The sequence below is a fragment of the Typha angustifolia genome, chromosome 7, assembly GCF_048772165.1.
Source record: "Typha angustifolia cultivar Huaian chromosome 7, ASM4877216v1, whole genome shotgun sequence".
Classification (NCBI taxonomy): domain Eukaryota; kingdom Viridiplantae; phylum Streptophyta; class Magnoliopsida; order Poales; family Typhaceae; genus Typha; species Typha angustifolia.
In genome coordinates this window covers 17,807,652-17,821,722 of record NC_133245.1, presented here as the reverse complement: position 1 = coordinate 17,821,722, position 14,071 = coordinate 17,807,652, and the positions used below count along the sequence as shown (strand labels likewise).

The window sequence follows — 14,071 nt, the reverse complement described above, 5'->3', positions numbered from 1 at the left end:
AAATAAAAGAAAAATATTGGGGTGAGAGAGGCTCGAACTCTCGACCTCAGGATAACTCAATATAGCTATGAGACCTACGCGCTAGCCAACTGCGCCACCACCCCAATTTGAGTGAAAGTTTTGTCTATTTAAGATAATCGGAAACAATCAATGGAATGTCAATCTGGAACACTCCAGTGAAAAATTCTTAGCAATCAGGAAGGGATCAATGAATTCTATCCGAGACTAGACCTTGTCACCTCGTATGCCAAGAAGCATACAGCGTTGGCTGGTACGCTGCGAGCCATGGCAGGTCCAAAACCTCTGTAAAGGCCCTTGATTCCCTCTGCCGCCAGTATCTTCTTGAAGGCATCAGTGGATCCAGAGAACTTTGGATTCCTGTAGTCGTCAACCTGAATGACACTCTTCACAACATCAGTCGGGTAGACTAGGAGCCAAAACGTTGCACCAGCCAGGCCTCCGGCGACAATCAGCGAACCGCTTCCCAGTTTCGAAGTGTCCTTCCCTCCAGCGAAGTACTGCTTAAGGGCTTCATAGACACCAAACACTGCAGCATTCCCAGGAACTTCGCGTGCCAAAGTCGGGACCATGCCTTTGAACAAGCCTCTAACTCCACCTTCTGATCTAACAACATGCTTTGCTACATCCATAGGTCCTCCATATCTCACCCTACCTGAAGAAGCAGCGGAATCGGCCAAGGCGCTCTGAGCTTGTAACCTGTTCGACAATGTAAAATCCAGTCATAGATCGATGAGAGAAACATATCAATATACGATTCCCCTACCTACCTAGCTTACTGTGATCCAATATACCAACCTGCACTTGATCAATTCAGTTGGGCATGCTAGAAAAGAAACCGCAACTCCAGCAACACCACCGCATACAACCTGCTGGTTCACTGTGAGTGGAGCACCAGGCTCAGACCTCAACAAACCCTCCATTTGTCCCCTTACAGTGAAGAGAAGAGCATTGAAGGCGGCAACTGTGGCAAGCGGAGCTCCCATCCCTTTATATAAGCCCCTTGGGCCTTCCGCAGATAACGTTTGCTTGACTGCATCAATGGCACCGGCATACTTGGGGAGTTTACCGGGAAGTGGGGCAGGCTGGCTTTGAAGTTTAACTTTGATGGTATCAAAGGGGTGACCGACGATCAGCTGTGCCGCGCCTCCGATTGTTCCGGCAGTCAAGTCCTTCGCTATGTCTCCCATCTACAATTTGGAAAGAAAAAAGAAAATTTCACTCATTGCTTAGAGCATATTTGCAGGCTATGGAATGGAACAATATTCCCTTTGGATCTAACAACATCCAAAATGAGGAATAAAAGGTAGAGGTATAATAGGGATGTCAATTAATCAAACAATCCTACAACCTCACTTGCAGTATTAAAGGATTGATCTCACAAAATTATCCATTTTGTGATGGAGGACAGATAGCAAGTAAAGTTGATAGACTTCACCTAGAATCATGCAGCTGGACCTCGCATATAACAAAGGGTAAACAAAACCGCATCTCATTTTCCACAGGAAAGCATCACCGGTTAGCAAAGAAATGTAAAATAGATCACAGGCAAAGATTCGTAGCACCCTAATGAAAAACCACATGATCCACAAACAACTACTCCACATCATCCGTTGATCTAGCCCAAGATGCATTTTATGAATCACATACACAAAAAGAAACAAAGCGATAATAAAATCTGGAGAAAAAGAAGAGATGGGTACTGACCGTTTGTATAGTCTAACACAGCAACTATACTGACTGAGAGAAGGGGGCTTAGGCGGCCCTTAGCAGAAAGCTGAAACGTTGGAATTAGGAGGTATTTATAATTTGCGATCGTCCAGAGGAGATCTAATGGAAACGAATCTGAGAACCACAACCAGACAATAATGGGTAACATGGGAATGGGAGTGATTGGCTCCACTGTGACAGAGAGAGAGAGAAGAGACTTCAAATCAAAATTTGTTTGGGCTACTAGTCATAGACTCATAGTTGAACACTATTATGTCGGCGTGCACATTAAATATTGCTATTGCCCATTTGTCCATTACTAAAAGAGAAAGAGTATAATATAAATGCAACCTTTATATTGGGTTTGTAGGTGGGTGGGCTTTCAATATGGGCCCATCATGTAGCATATGATTAGTGGCCCATGGGCTTATTGGTAATAAAGACAAGAAGTTGAGAACAACACACGGGCCCACATAGTAGTAGCTGGGCGGATATTCCAACGGGTCTTTCCCTTTCTAACCCTCATTTCGGGGAAAGATAAGGGCAATATCGGTAATTCGGCGGCCGCCCGCCTCCGGCTCCAGTGCACTGACGCGGCTAATATCTTTCTAACCCTTCTCCAGTCTCCTCGACTCCATCGATGCCCATGGCGACTTCTTCCGCAACTCTTTCGCTCTCGGGTGAGATTTACTTCTCCATCTCTTCTATTCCTTCTTCTAATCTTATAGTCTTCAATGTTGATTTCTTGGTGTGTTCTCCTTCTATCGAACACCTGCTTCGATCCGGTTGTCGATCGTCGATGGATCAGCAAACCCTAATAAGAGATCGCTCTCACAAGTTCTTCGAATTTGGATCGTGATTTTCGATTTCCCTTACTCTTATTTTGATCTTTCTGGCTGATCTCTTTACTACATTATATAAGCTAAAAGATAATCATGAAAATATTTTGTTGTGGAATCTTTGTGTATTCTTGTTGAGATAGAAATTTTCGTTGTTGCAGCTTTCGGTATTAAGGCATTTGAAAAGATTTCCTTTGTTTCTTTACTCACTTTTCACCTTCATCGTATTTTTAATTCCTCTTTTGGTGGTTTCAAAGGTGGAGCTCTTATCAAGACATTCGATACATCCGACAAGCTAAACATATCGAGCAACCGCCCATCTCAATTGGCAATATGTCGGAGTTCAAAAAAAGTAGCTTATCGTAGGAATTTATCTGTCCGTGCTGAGTACAGGTGCAAACTCTCGACTAAATTTCGTTTTTCTTTTTCGTTCTTTTTTGGATGTAAGAAGCCTTCCATGGCTGTTATTGCATAAAAATTCACAAGCAATTTTGTTAGAACTCAAATTAGTAAGTGAAAGGATGCTAACTTTAATTAGCAAGTTCATTAGCTCTTATAGATTTTGAGAGTAGAGTGGGTTTGATCTTGAATCTACTCCACAATATGAGGGTTCTCCTCTGGGCCTTATATGTTGTCACTGTCTGTTATAGCACTCAGGGCCTTTCGGTATGCCATACAGAACAAGTATAGTGTGTGATATCTGCTTCACAAATGTCATGACACTCCTGGCTTTGCCTGACACTTATACATACCGATAGAAAATAATGGTAGAAAGCAATCAATTGATACATGACAGTGACCAAGAGAACTATGCACTTTGCCTGACACTTATACATGCCGATAGAAAATAATGGTAGAAAGCAATCAATTGATACATGAACAGTGACCAAGAGAACTATGCTATGGAAGATAATTCATTTAAAGTTATGCTTCTCCAAGTAACCAGTCTGCCACATTCATTAGCACTGATATACTCATGACTCATTGATCGCATGGTAACTTTCATCCTTGAAATGTACTTGTTAATCATTATCTTTCCTCACTTTGTAGTTACCTTGGAAAAAAGATAGAGATGTTTTTTCTACTTAGGTAGCTTCTGCACTGAAAATGTTAAACAGTGGGATTTCATATCCATGTATTGTGCTTCTGTTGCTGTCATAGCTTTGTAATGCTGATAATAATGTTACTATACATTAATTGCATTAAGTAATTTAAGTGTTCTATTTCCAGGCTGATTGTGATTTGTCTGTGACATTGAATACTTCTAATGCAGTGATGGTTCTAAGGGTGGAGGTGGTGATTTTGTTGCTGGATTCCTTCTAGGAGGAGCAATATTTGGAACACTGGCTTATATTTTTGCCCCACAGGTATTGATAGCTACAAGCCTACAACAGTATTGACCATGTTCCTTTATAATGGATTGCTGCGCAACTAGCCTATCCATCTGATAATAGGGCCCCTAGATGCTAGAAAATATCAGTCTCACAATCTTGCTTTTTCTTGCGGAACCTCTGCCTGCAATGTATTTCTACCCTTTTATCTGCAAAGTTTGTCTGCACTGACTTTATGTTCCATCTGAGGTGGATGCATGTTGATTTCTATCATTACATAAAGTGTCACAGAAAGTATTGCTTTCAACTTGGGACATTTTTGCCTAGCATCTAAGAACTATTCTGCCTTTAAAAATTCCTAGATAAATTTGTTTGCATCTGTCGCCTTGGATAATGCATGCCTGTGTGTGTGTGTGTGTGTGTGTATATATATATATATATATGCATGCTTGTGTATATCATTGTATATATTATATATGATGTTCTTATGAGGATCTTATTATTTGTAGATCAGGAAATCAGTACTGAATGAAAATGAAGATGGATTTCGGAAGGCGAAACGACCAATATATTACGATGAGGGACTAGAGGTGAGCTACTAGTTTTCTTCTCATGCTTTTGCTACCAAGCCAAACATATTTTTCCTAATTGAAATGTCTGTGGATCATACAAGCAGAAAACTCGTCAAACTCTAAATGATAAGATAAGCCAGCTGAATTCTGCAATTGACAATGTTTCTGTGCGGTTGAGAGGTGGGAACAATGTGGAAAAAGAACCTGTTGAAGCTGAATCCGAAGTTGAAGCTGCTATCTAAAATTTCTGTCACTTTGGTTTTGCCCCTCTATTCGAGATAGAGCCTCCCGCATGCTTTCTGTACCTGATATTGATGGTGTAATATGCTTGCCCTTGTGTCTTGTTTGGCACTGCTTTGATGGTTTAATTATGAACTTCCAAGTACTTATTATAAGCAGAGTAAACGCAGCATAATTTCTGATTTAATCTCTAGTAGTTATTAGATTAACTACACCAAGATTGAAATCTATACATAGTTAGCAGAATTCTGTTCTTTTTCTTTTCTTTTATTTGTGTGTTAGATACTTTAATTCATAATCTTTATGCATAGTGATTCGCAACAAATACGGAGCCAACAGAAGATATTTTTGAAGGTGGACCCTAAGGATAGTCTTTTTGTTTCTTTTCAATTTATAGATTATGAGTCTAAGCAGATCATTGAGGATTTTTGTAATTTAAAATCTATTTATTTATAATAATAAATTTTAGTATGTATTGTATACGTAAATTATGTGCATATCATTTTAATAAAGTGTGTATTGACTATAAAAAATATATGCACTCTATTTTATATATTAAAATAAAAAATAAAATATAATTAAGTTTGCAAAAGCCTCACCATCATAGTCTAAACATAAGTTTAATTTATTTTACAAAGAAATTTGTACTTATGATTGCTCAAATGTGTGAGCTCTTATCAAGGATTGGCACGCCTGTCTAGTATACGAGTTAGTACGTCTTCACTGTTGAGTATAACCCTAGGGATAGTTTACGGCCAGCGTAAGAGCAAATTACGAATAAGAATTCTTTCAAAAGGAAGAAAGAATGAGACTCTCTCTGAGCCACATCTAAAGAGATAGAGCCACAGCCCAATCCAAATCTTGATCCTTTGACTTTGGAGCATCACGACGTGCGCTTCGTCTCAGCTCTCATTCCTTTCTTTCCTCCAATTGGTGGCTATATCTTTTCGTCTCAGATTCTCCACCCTAATCTCTTTCCTACGTGGTGGAAAGTCATTCGCCACCCAAATTCCCCAGACTCATCCCAACCATCGCAGAGATCACGTCTACTAGGTGGAACGCCAAACAGCCCCCTCAGCTGATCACAGCTCGAAAGAACACCTAATACCAGCTGAGCCGATATTTTTAAACCGGTGGACCCCGTCCGGAACTGGTGGCGAATAAAACTAAAACCAGGGGGCGAAACGGGGGGCTGCGGAGAGTCACGAGTCTTCACCTCCCCAACACGCGGATGGAGAACACGATGCGAACCTACTCCTCCGGTGGTGCACCTTAAAAAGGCTCCGAGCTCTCCTCCCCGCTCACTCTAATGGAGCTCAGCTTCGTCTCCCCTCGTGCTTCTTCTCTACTCTCTTCTTCCTCTTCTTGCTGCTCCCCCAGCTATGGAAGGAGGAATTCGATCGGCCATGTCAAGTTTCGTGCATCCGCCGATGGAAGAAGAGAGAGGATCGACGGCAGACGCGCAGTCGGTGGGGATCACCGGCAGCCAGGATTCGCTGCCCACGGTTCAGCGATGGAGGTATCCACGTCTCCGGCTTCTTCTTCCTCCTCGTCGTCATCGATCTCAGATCCTAGCTTTAGTGTTATCGATTCGGAGTACGCTGTTTGGGAGAAGCTTGAAGCCGTTGTTAGACTCAGCTATGGGATTGGTAAGCTTTGGGAATCGAGTATTAAGAAAGAAAATTTCCCTTCTTTTGTTGATGTTTTAATTTGTCGGTGTAGTTGTTAAATTTGGTATATTGGTTAGGTATATATGGGGCTATGGCGATCGCGGGAAGGTTCATATGTTCTATGACCGGAATCGACTGCATGGGAGGATTTAATCCGTCGTTAACTGCGATTTTGGAGGGGCTCGGTTATGCTGCTCCCCCAATCATGGCGCTTCTATTTATCCTCGATGTACGTTTATATATATATATTTGTTTTTTTTTTTAAATTTTGATCAAATTTCTTCTTTTCCAATCTTGAGATTCTTTCTCATAAGTGTAATTAGGATTTAAGAGAAAGAGAAAGTAAAATCTGCAAGTGGAACCTCTGTTGTTCTTCTTGATTCTGGTAGTAGTTAATAAATAGAGCTAGTATATTTTGTTAGCTTTAGAACTGGAATCTTTGATTATTTCCGTTTTGATGGTAATTGTGTTTATGGAGCGCTTTTGGCAAAACTATAAAACATATTATTTACTTATTTTACCTAAATCTTGATGTTAGATTCTTATAAGATCAATCATTTATAGTGTTTGAGTATGTTTATGTTCGGTTCATATATATAATGCATCACAGCCTCACAGAGAGTAAGTCGAAATCATGATAATGAACTGGCCACGTTTGCAGGATGAGGTGGTCAAATATTCGCCCCATGCTCGTGCCATTAGAGATGTGGAGGATGAAGAGCTTCGGAGTTTCTTCTATGGAATGTCACCGTGGCAGGTACTTCCTAGAACTGCTTCTTTTTTTCTTTTAAGCTTTGCTATGGAGATGGGCTAGTCCAGTTGCATAGGAAGCCGGCCTTGGCATGCATATTGTATGTAAAAGCTTAAACTATTAATCGTATCCGATAAGAATGTGGTATCTGTCTATTTGCAGTTCATTCTAGTTGTTACTGCTAGCTCAATCGGAGAGGAGCTCTTCTATCGCGCTGCTGTTCAGGTAGGACTGATAATGTCTAGATGTATGTTTTAGTTATTAACACAACCAACCATTTCTCTTTGACTGAAGAATTGTAAATGATGTAAATAATATAATAGTAAACATGAAAAGGTTTACTGGATGACACCCTAAATTGTTTCATTTTATATTAGTCCAGGTCAAATACATCACATGGCAAATTCATCTGCTATCTAATCTGTTCTTTACTTTAGTAAGTTTTATTGTCTAATTCTTGCAAGTTGCTATCTTATAGGGAGCATTGGCGGATATGTTTCTGAGAGGTACTGAACTCCTGAAAGATTCACGAGGAATCGCTTCTTTGGTAGGCCTCTTGTTTCAATTTCAGCATCTACTCTCTTATACCTGCAGTTAGATTCTTATAATGGAGTATCATTGCAGACTGGCATGTTACCTCTCTTTGTCCCTTTTGCTCAAGCATTTGCTGCGGTTATCACAGCAGCTCTCACAGGATCACTCTACTATATCGCAACAGCCCCAAAAGGTGTGTGTTGGTGATATCCTACTTCCCCACATCATTGTTGATACGAGTGTTAGTGCTAATCCCATGTCCCTATCGTTCTTCTGCAGACCCCACTTATGTGGTTGCACCAGTGTTGCATTCTAGTTCTAGTCGAGATGATCTCAAGAAACTTTTTGCAGGTGTGTCTATAATATCTGTACCTAGTATAATGGAACAAAAATCTATGCTAATTAAGGATGTGATTAGAACCGAGTTGGTGACTTGGTGTTATTGATGGTGGATGTGATTGGGACTGAATCAAATTGCAAAAGATACTAATTTCCTCAATGTTTTCTGTAGCTTGGTACGAGAGAAGGCAAATGAAGAAGATATATTCTCCCCTTCTAGAAGGATTATTGGCACTCTACCTTGGCTTCGAATGGATCCAGGTAAATTCTAGCACTCGAATCATCAAACGTTTTTCCTATAGTGAGGGTAAAAAGAGGAGACGACTAAAGGGTTAGTCATTGCCTTCTGATGATTGCAGACAGATAATATTCTAGCTCCTATGATCACGCATGGTATATACTCTGCTGTGGTGCTCGGCCATGGACTCTGGAAAATTCACGATCACAGGCGCAGGCTGCGACACAGAATTCAGCAAGTGAGGGTGGAGGCAAACAACTCCAACAAATTATAGAGCTGAAAATTATTTGTATTACCCCCAGCCGAAAAGGGAACAATGAGCAAGCAGCATTGGCAGCAAGGCTTTTGATCAATAAGGATATTAGTGGCATCAGGCTATTCAATGTAGGTATATATGTATATATTGGCATTATAAAAGTGTCAAATAGAGATTATTTTGTATACAGATACATACTATAAGAGGTAGAAATGAAAGGCGTGTATACTCATTCGAAGCCTTTTCACCACTCAAATGCACCATCCATCCTTCAACCCCTGCAACTTAATCAGAATACTACAATAATAACTTAGGATTAGGAACAAGAGTCTCGGCACAAAGAAAAGATACAATGCAAGCATCCATACACCTTATAGATCTGAACGATCTTACTCAGCCCTGACCATCGGTTAGAATCCCACACAGGAGAACTGGCCTTTGGAAGAGGCAGGCACACTCGCATGCAAGGGTTAGCCAAGTAAACATCCTTCAGTGTGTAGAAACAGATCAAATCATTGCAGGGGATCTGAGAGAGTTAGGGGTGTAAATGAGCAGAGCTTGAGCGAGCTGACTCTGGCTCAGGCTCGATTCGAAATTACTTTCGAGCCTCATAATGTTGCTTAGGCTCGGCTCAGCTCAACTCGAGCCGAGCTTGAGCTGAGCCTAACCGAGCCCGAGCAAAGGGAGTCGGAAACGGATGGAGGAGGAGATGAGAGGAGGAGGAAGCCGACGGAGTGGACGAGAAGGAGGACAAAGTGGACGAGGAGGCCAACGGCGGAGGAGGAGGAGGAGGAGGTCGACAAAGAGGAAGGCGTGGCGGCGTGGTTGAGGGAATTGAGGATGTGGAAGGTGACTTGATGGCAAGGTGAAGCGATGGATGAGGGTGGGGTAGGTGAGGGTAATGAATGTTAAATGGGTTACGGGTGAGGATGGATTAGTGAGGGACACGTGGCAATACTTCTTTATGCCAAGTGTCCTTAGTTATAGGGTGTCAAGGGAGTCAGGCTATCGAGCCTATTATAATGGCTTGGGCTCGGCTCAACTCTAATCGAGCCAAGCTGGACTCGAGCTTCACCCGAGCCGAGCCCGAGCTGCTCGTCAAGCCTGACAGCCCTAGAAAGAGTCGCAAGGTTCTTTTACTGTTACTAGCTACCAACCTGCTTATTCCTTTGTCCACCGAGATTGCATACAAAGGAATTCTACCATGGGGAAAGAACTTTTGGGATGCCACGAAGATGATAGGGGTTCTTTGAAGCATGATCCAGTCGTAGCGTGATGAAATAAGGATCTCGTGTTAAGGAATTCCAATGCTTGCAGACACACCTGAATTGTAGGAGAAACCTTGCGGGTACTCTCTTGAGAATATTAGCCAAGCACTGCACATTAGCACAATAACTACCAAGAGGAAGATAAAGAGATAAATTGGCAATTAGTAGGCATCTCTCTGTATTCGAATAGGACTAGTATATGACAATTCCCTGAAGCTGGCTAATCGAAAATATAAGAAACCCTGTGAATCACTGTAGCATATGAAACTTTCTTATTGTATCTAAGCAGGTGTTTCGTAGATGTTTCATACAAAGGATGAGTAAACTCTATCGAAAGTGATAATTGGAGAAAGTGTCAGCAACCTGATACATAGTGTTGACATGGAAAAAAATCCAAGGAAATGAGACTTCGGAATGCATCAGGAGAAAAGAGATTAACTGCCATTTATTAGTCCTCTTCCAACTGGGAGATGATGCTCACGAACACTTGGAAACCTTGGGACATGTCAGAGAATAGGCAGTGCTCATTCTTTGCATGGTAGGTATCCATTATTCCTGGAGGGAAAGAAATCTCTTTAGAATTATTAGATCCAAAGATAATACAAATGGTATTTAGAACAGATTCCTAAAAGAGATGCTCAATTCTAAGATGCAAATAGTGGAATTTCAATTCTCAAGACATCTTTTGTGAGGGCAACACAGTTTCAGCAGTTATTATTTCATGAAAAACAGGCAAAATTCATCTACTTGTTGATTTAAAAACTAGGAAATACCAATGGATGCAAACCACAAGGGTGTTGCATTTTAATGACCATCATGATTCAAGACTTTAAGTGGCATCAGGGATTTCCTACGAACTCCATGTCAGTAAAAGTTCATTTAATTGGGACGATTGCATATTGTCAAGAATGTTGTTGGTTGAAAAGTTACCAATTTCTTGCAGATGAATGCAAAGACAGTGAGCAAAGAAGATTATTCTTACCATATCCAGTAGTTTGAACATCAAAACCTTCATCCTAGCAGAAACACATGATAAGATGGTATCAATTCATCGTAAATGAGTTTTATCATTTATGCGTATACCAACCAGCTGGAAGGAGATAGTAGAAAACCTGTAATTCTCGAATCAATGGTAAACTTCCAGTGATGGAATAAGGCTCTACATGACCAACCACTTCCTTAGTTGCTTTGCATAACACTTCAAAGCCACGCGAATCAAGATTACAAGCAATTCCAGTCATCATGTCCCCATCGAAAGTAATTGTAAGCCTGGAAGAGAGACAAACTCAGTAAAGCATAAGCACACCTTAAAATGGTTAGCTTTCATGAAGCAGATAAAGGAAAATGTTATGGTTCCTTTAACACAACCTTTAGCATGCCCTTTATGATTAACATGTACTTAGTGGCATGACCATAACAGCACATGGTTTCACTGACACTATCTTCCCAAGTATAACATTTTTACCTTCTAAAGGATGCATTAAAGGATGTTTAAGAGGACCCACAGCAATACTTGCAGAATAATAATTTATGACTTCCAAGGAACTTCCTATTAGAAAGAAAAAAATATTTACAATAGGAAAAGAAAGCTTCACCTTCCTCTCATGTTTTCATCCGGAAGTACATACTTTGACACTGGGCCACGAGTATCTAGCTTCTCGATGTTGGCATTGATATCATCTACATACTCCTGCAACTTGTTAATTACATCCTTTGGGCTGCATGAAGAACAATGAGAACTTTAACATGTCATCTTATTTTCTCTTATAGTAATTCATTCTTATGAGCAAAAAACAAAAAGTATTAGGAATTAAAAATATTAAGGTAGACATACCTATAGAAAGGAGTCAACCTGCAATACAAAAAGAATCATTGATTAGATACAATCTTTCAACATCTAGAAGTTCTATTAAATAAGGAACTATAATAGAGCAAAATCAATTAATATGCTAACTTTTCATGTCCAAAAGTTGATTCAAAATATCTGGAGAAAAGTGATATACTAACCAGTCCCTTGAAAAGTTGAAAGTAATTGTCAAGTTAGACAATTACAGTTAAGTAAGAGAATAGAAATGTCTAAAGATTTTCTTTAAGGTGATTTCACATATAGATATAGCATAGAGTGGCACATTCATCCTTGATAGAGGCACTCAATATAAGTATCACTGATTGAGAATCAACATCTGATCATCTATTATCAACAATGGAAGCAGTAGGGTAAACTTTCATACTAGCCATAATGAAGCAATCTCTAAAGTGTATATTTCATTTTAGGTTGATTGCCCTAGCAATTATGCAGAAAGAATATGTAGGGTAGTGAACCACAACAAACTTGCAATCCATGTCATCTCACAATAATAAGAAAGAAGAAATTCAAGAAAAGGCTCTTCATTTCACTACAACCATTTGACAGTAAATCTGACCTTTGACTATGTGGCACATATAAGTATCGTGCTTGGTGTCATTAGGATAGTAGAATCAAGGGACTCTAAATTTGCAAGTGTTAAGTGTCTAAATTCCATCATATTCCACTTTTACATGTTTCCTCATTCCCACTAAGAGTTGAAGCCAATCAAATCTGAAGCCAGAGAAAAGTATTAGGATATACTCTAGATTTTATGATTACATTTCTAAGCCTAAGAAAACATAAACAGAGAATAATCTGAAATTGCAAAACTTAAAACTATTCATCTTAGAGAAAATGTACATGCATTGAAATGAAAGTTTACGTTAATTACAATCACAAAGGAGAAAATTGTGGCATAGAGCATTAACTTTAAAAGTGATGTACAGAGAATTATTATAGCATATTCCATCGATCCTTATAACATGGGGAAAATTGTACAATGCATTTCATGAAATTGCAGGTGATAATGATGTGCACCTTATGTCTCCCGATATTGTACATTCACCCGGAATCTGATTGACACCACCCCCCGGATCTGCAAAGCACCGCATATCAGCAGCGTACAGAATAAACATTCTACCATAATGTCTGCATTGGACTTACAGCTCCATTTAGTTGGTTTCATAGTTGATGGTGTTGCAAACTTGTAGATCTTTTCTTTAGGATGTGGAGGAAAGTCTCTGTAGAATCTTTTCTGAATCTCTTTAAGTGCTTCCATATTCAACTCCATAGCATTAATAGCCTGCAAGTTGAGTTGATTAAAATTAAATACTTGTCTATACTATCCAAGGAATAGAACAGTTATGCACCTACTAAACAAAAGGACTTCTGTGAAATGTTTTCAAAGGTCCCTACACAGAGACACGAATTTTAATATTCTTTCAACTTGTCTACCTTGTGAGCCAGACCACTATGGAACAGCTTCCCTGTCGCTCGGAGTGTCCACACAATCATTCCTCCTGTACCAATGCATGGTTGTTTATCAGCTGTATCAATCCAAAACCTACATGGGACCACCGAAAAGAACCCAAATCAGAACACTTAACAAACTTTGATATGCCAGTCTTAAACAAGAACACACTAAACTCACAAAGGTCCCGCCTTTAGCTTATCAATTAATCCCTCTTTCACTAAGGCATCCACTCCAATCCCTACCACTGATGAGTTCTCTTCATTGGCGATGAACACGGCGACGACCGAGTTCTTCAGCGCCGGCTTCGTCTCCCCGAGCCGCCTCATGAGCTCCGTCACGAGCGCCACGTGCCCAAGGCAATCCGTCGTCCCCCGACCTTGAAGCTTGTCGCCATCGACGCCAAGCGAGAAGGGATCGAACTCCTGCCAGAAAATACCCCCAAAACAGAAGATATCAACATCAGGAAATCGACGACGATTGCAACAAACAAGAATATGGATAAACAAAAAGAAACAGGGCTTTTGATGGAAAATACCCAATTTTGGGGATCGGCAGTGACCACGTCCATGTGCATGCCAACGAAGGACACAACGCGACCGGGCACGGTCCCCGGGTACTCGACGATGACGTTGCCCCGGCCATCGGCGAAGCTGACATGCGAGACAATGAGGGGCCCACCGCCGGAGGAGGTGGAGAGGGGGAGGAGGGCGTCGAGCACGTGGCGGGCGACGAGGTCCTCCTTGGGGACGAGATCAGGGGGGTTGTTCTGCACGTGCTTGGACTCACCGATGAGCTTCCCGAGGAGGGAGACGAAGGAGTCGCGGTCGAGCTCGCCTACTATATCCTTCAAAGAAGGAGACGAAGAGGAGAACGAAGACGCCATGGATACGAAAAGGATCAGAGACCGCTAGACACTCCAACACCCCACCCCACCCCCACCAAAAATAAAAGGTTCGAATGCTTAGATTCGGAGAATTACAAATTA

General features: G+C 40.8%; 4 protein-coding genes and 1 non-coding gene across 5 annotated transcripts; 2 read left to right on the top strand and 3 right to left on the bottom strand.

Annotated features, from left to right (window-relative positions):
* Positions 1–17: 17 nt before the first annotated feature.
* On the bottom strand, positions 18–104 carry TRNAM-CAU (transfer RNA methionine (anticodon CAU)). Its single transcript is given in 2 exon segments — positions 18–53; positions 67–104. It is a non-coding gene; the product is annotated as a tRNA-Met (tRNA).
* A 2-nt stretch (positions 105–106) lies between these two features.
* LOC140763896 (mitochondrial carnitine/acylcarnitine carrier-like protein) lies at positions 107–1,914 on the bottom strand. Its single transcript, XM_073102273.1, has 3 exons — positions 1,726–1,914; positions 817–1,208; positions 107–717 (listed from the first exon to the last, which is right to left on the bottom strand). Exons 2-3 carry the CDS (start codon positions 1,206–1,208, stop codon positions 216–218), a joined length of 894 nt encoding a protein of 297 aa, XP_072958374.1. The 5' UTR covers positions 1,726–1,914; the 3' UTR covers positions 107–215.
* A 350-nt stretch (positions 1,915–2,264) lies between these two features.
* LOC140762949 (uncharacterized) lies at positions 2,265–4,897 on the top strand. Its single transcript, XM_073100937.1, has 5 exons — positions 2,265–2,408; positions 2,825–2,960; positions 3,841–3,934; positions 4,408–4,488; positions 4,575–4,897. The coding sequence occupies exons 1-5, from the start codon at positions 2,369–2,371 to the stop codon at positions 4,710–4,712; spliced, it is 489 nt and encodes a 162-aa protein (XP_072957038.1). The 5' UTR covers positions 2,265–2,368; the 3' UTR covers positions 4,713–4,897.
* Positions 4,898–5,873: 976 nt separating this feature from the next.
* LOC140762258 (uncharacterized) lies at positions 5,874–8,730 on the top strand. Its single transcript, XM_073099953.1, has 9 exons — positions 5,874–6,359; positions 6,458–6,609; positions 7,042–7,137; positions 7,294–7,356; positions 7,610–7,678; positions 7,756–7,858; positions 7,945–8,016; positions 8,177–8,265; positions 8,364–8,730. Exons 1-9 carry the CDS (start codon positions 6,020–6,022, stop codon positions 8,514–8,516), a joined length of 1,137 nt encoding a protein of 378 aa, XP_072956054.1. The 5' UTR covers positions 5,874–6,019; the 3' UTR covers positions 8,517–8,730.
* A 1,281-nt stretch (positions 8,731–10,011) lies between these two features.
* Positions 10,012–14,029, bottom strand: LOC140762257 (acetylornithine deacetylase). The gene is made up of 10 exons (XM_073099952.1): positions 13,622–14,029; positions 13,264–13,508; positions 13,068–13,176; positions 12,777–12,915; positions 12,651–12,708; positions 11,601–11,618; positions 11,362–11,484; positions 10,879–11,035; positions 10,749–10,782; positions 10,012–10,321 (listed from the first exon to the last, which is right to left on the bottom strand). The coding sequence occupies exons 1-10, from the start codon at positions 13,967–13,969 to the stop codon at positions 10,215–10,217; spliced, it is 1,338 nt and encodes a 445-aa protein (XP_072956053.1). The 5' UTR covers positions 13,970–14,029; the 3' UTR covers positions 10,012–10,214.
* Between the last annotated feature and the right edge of the window lie 42 nt (positions 14,030–14,071).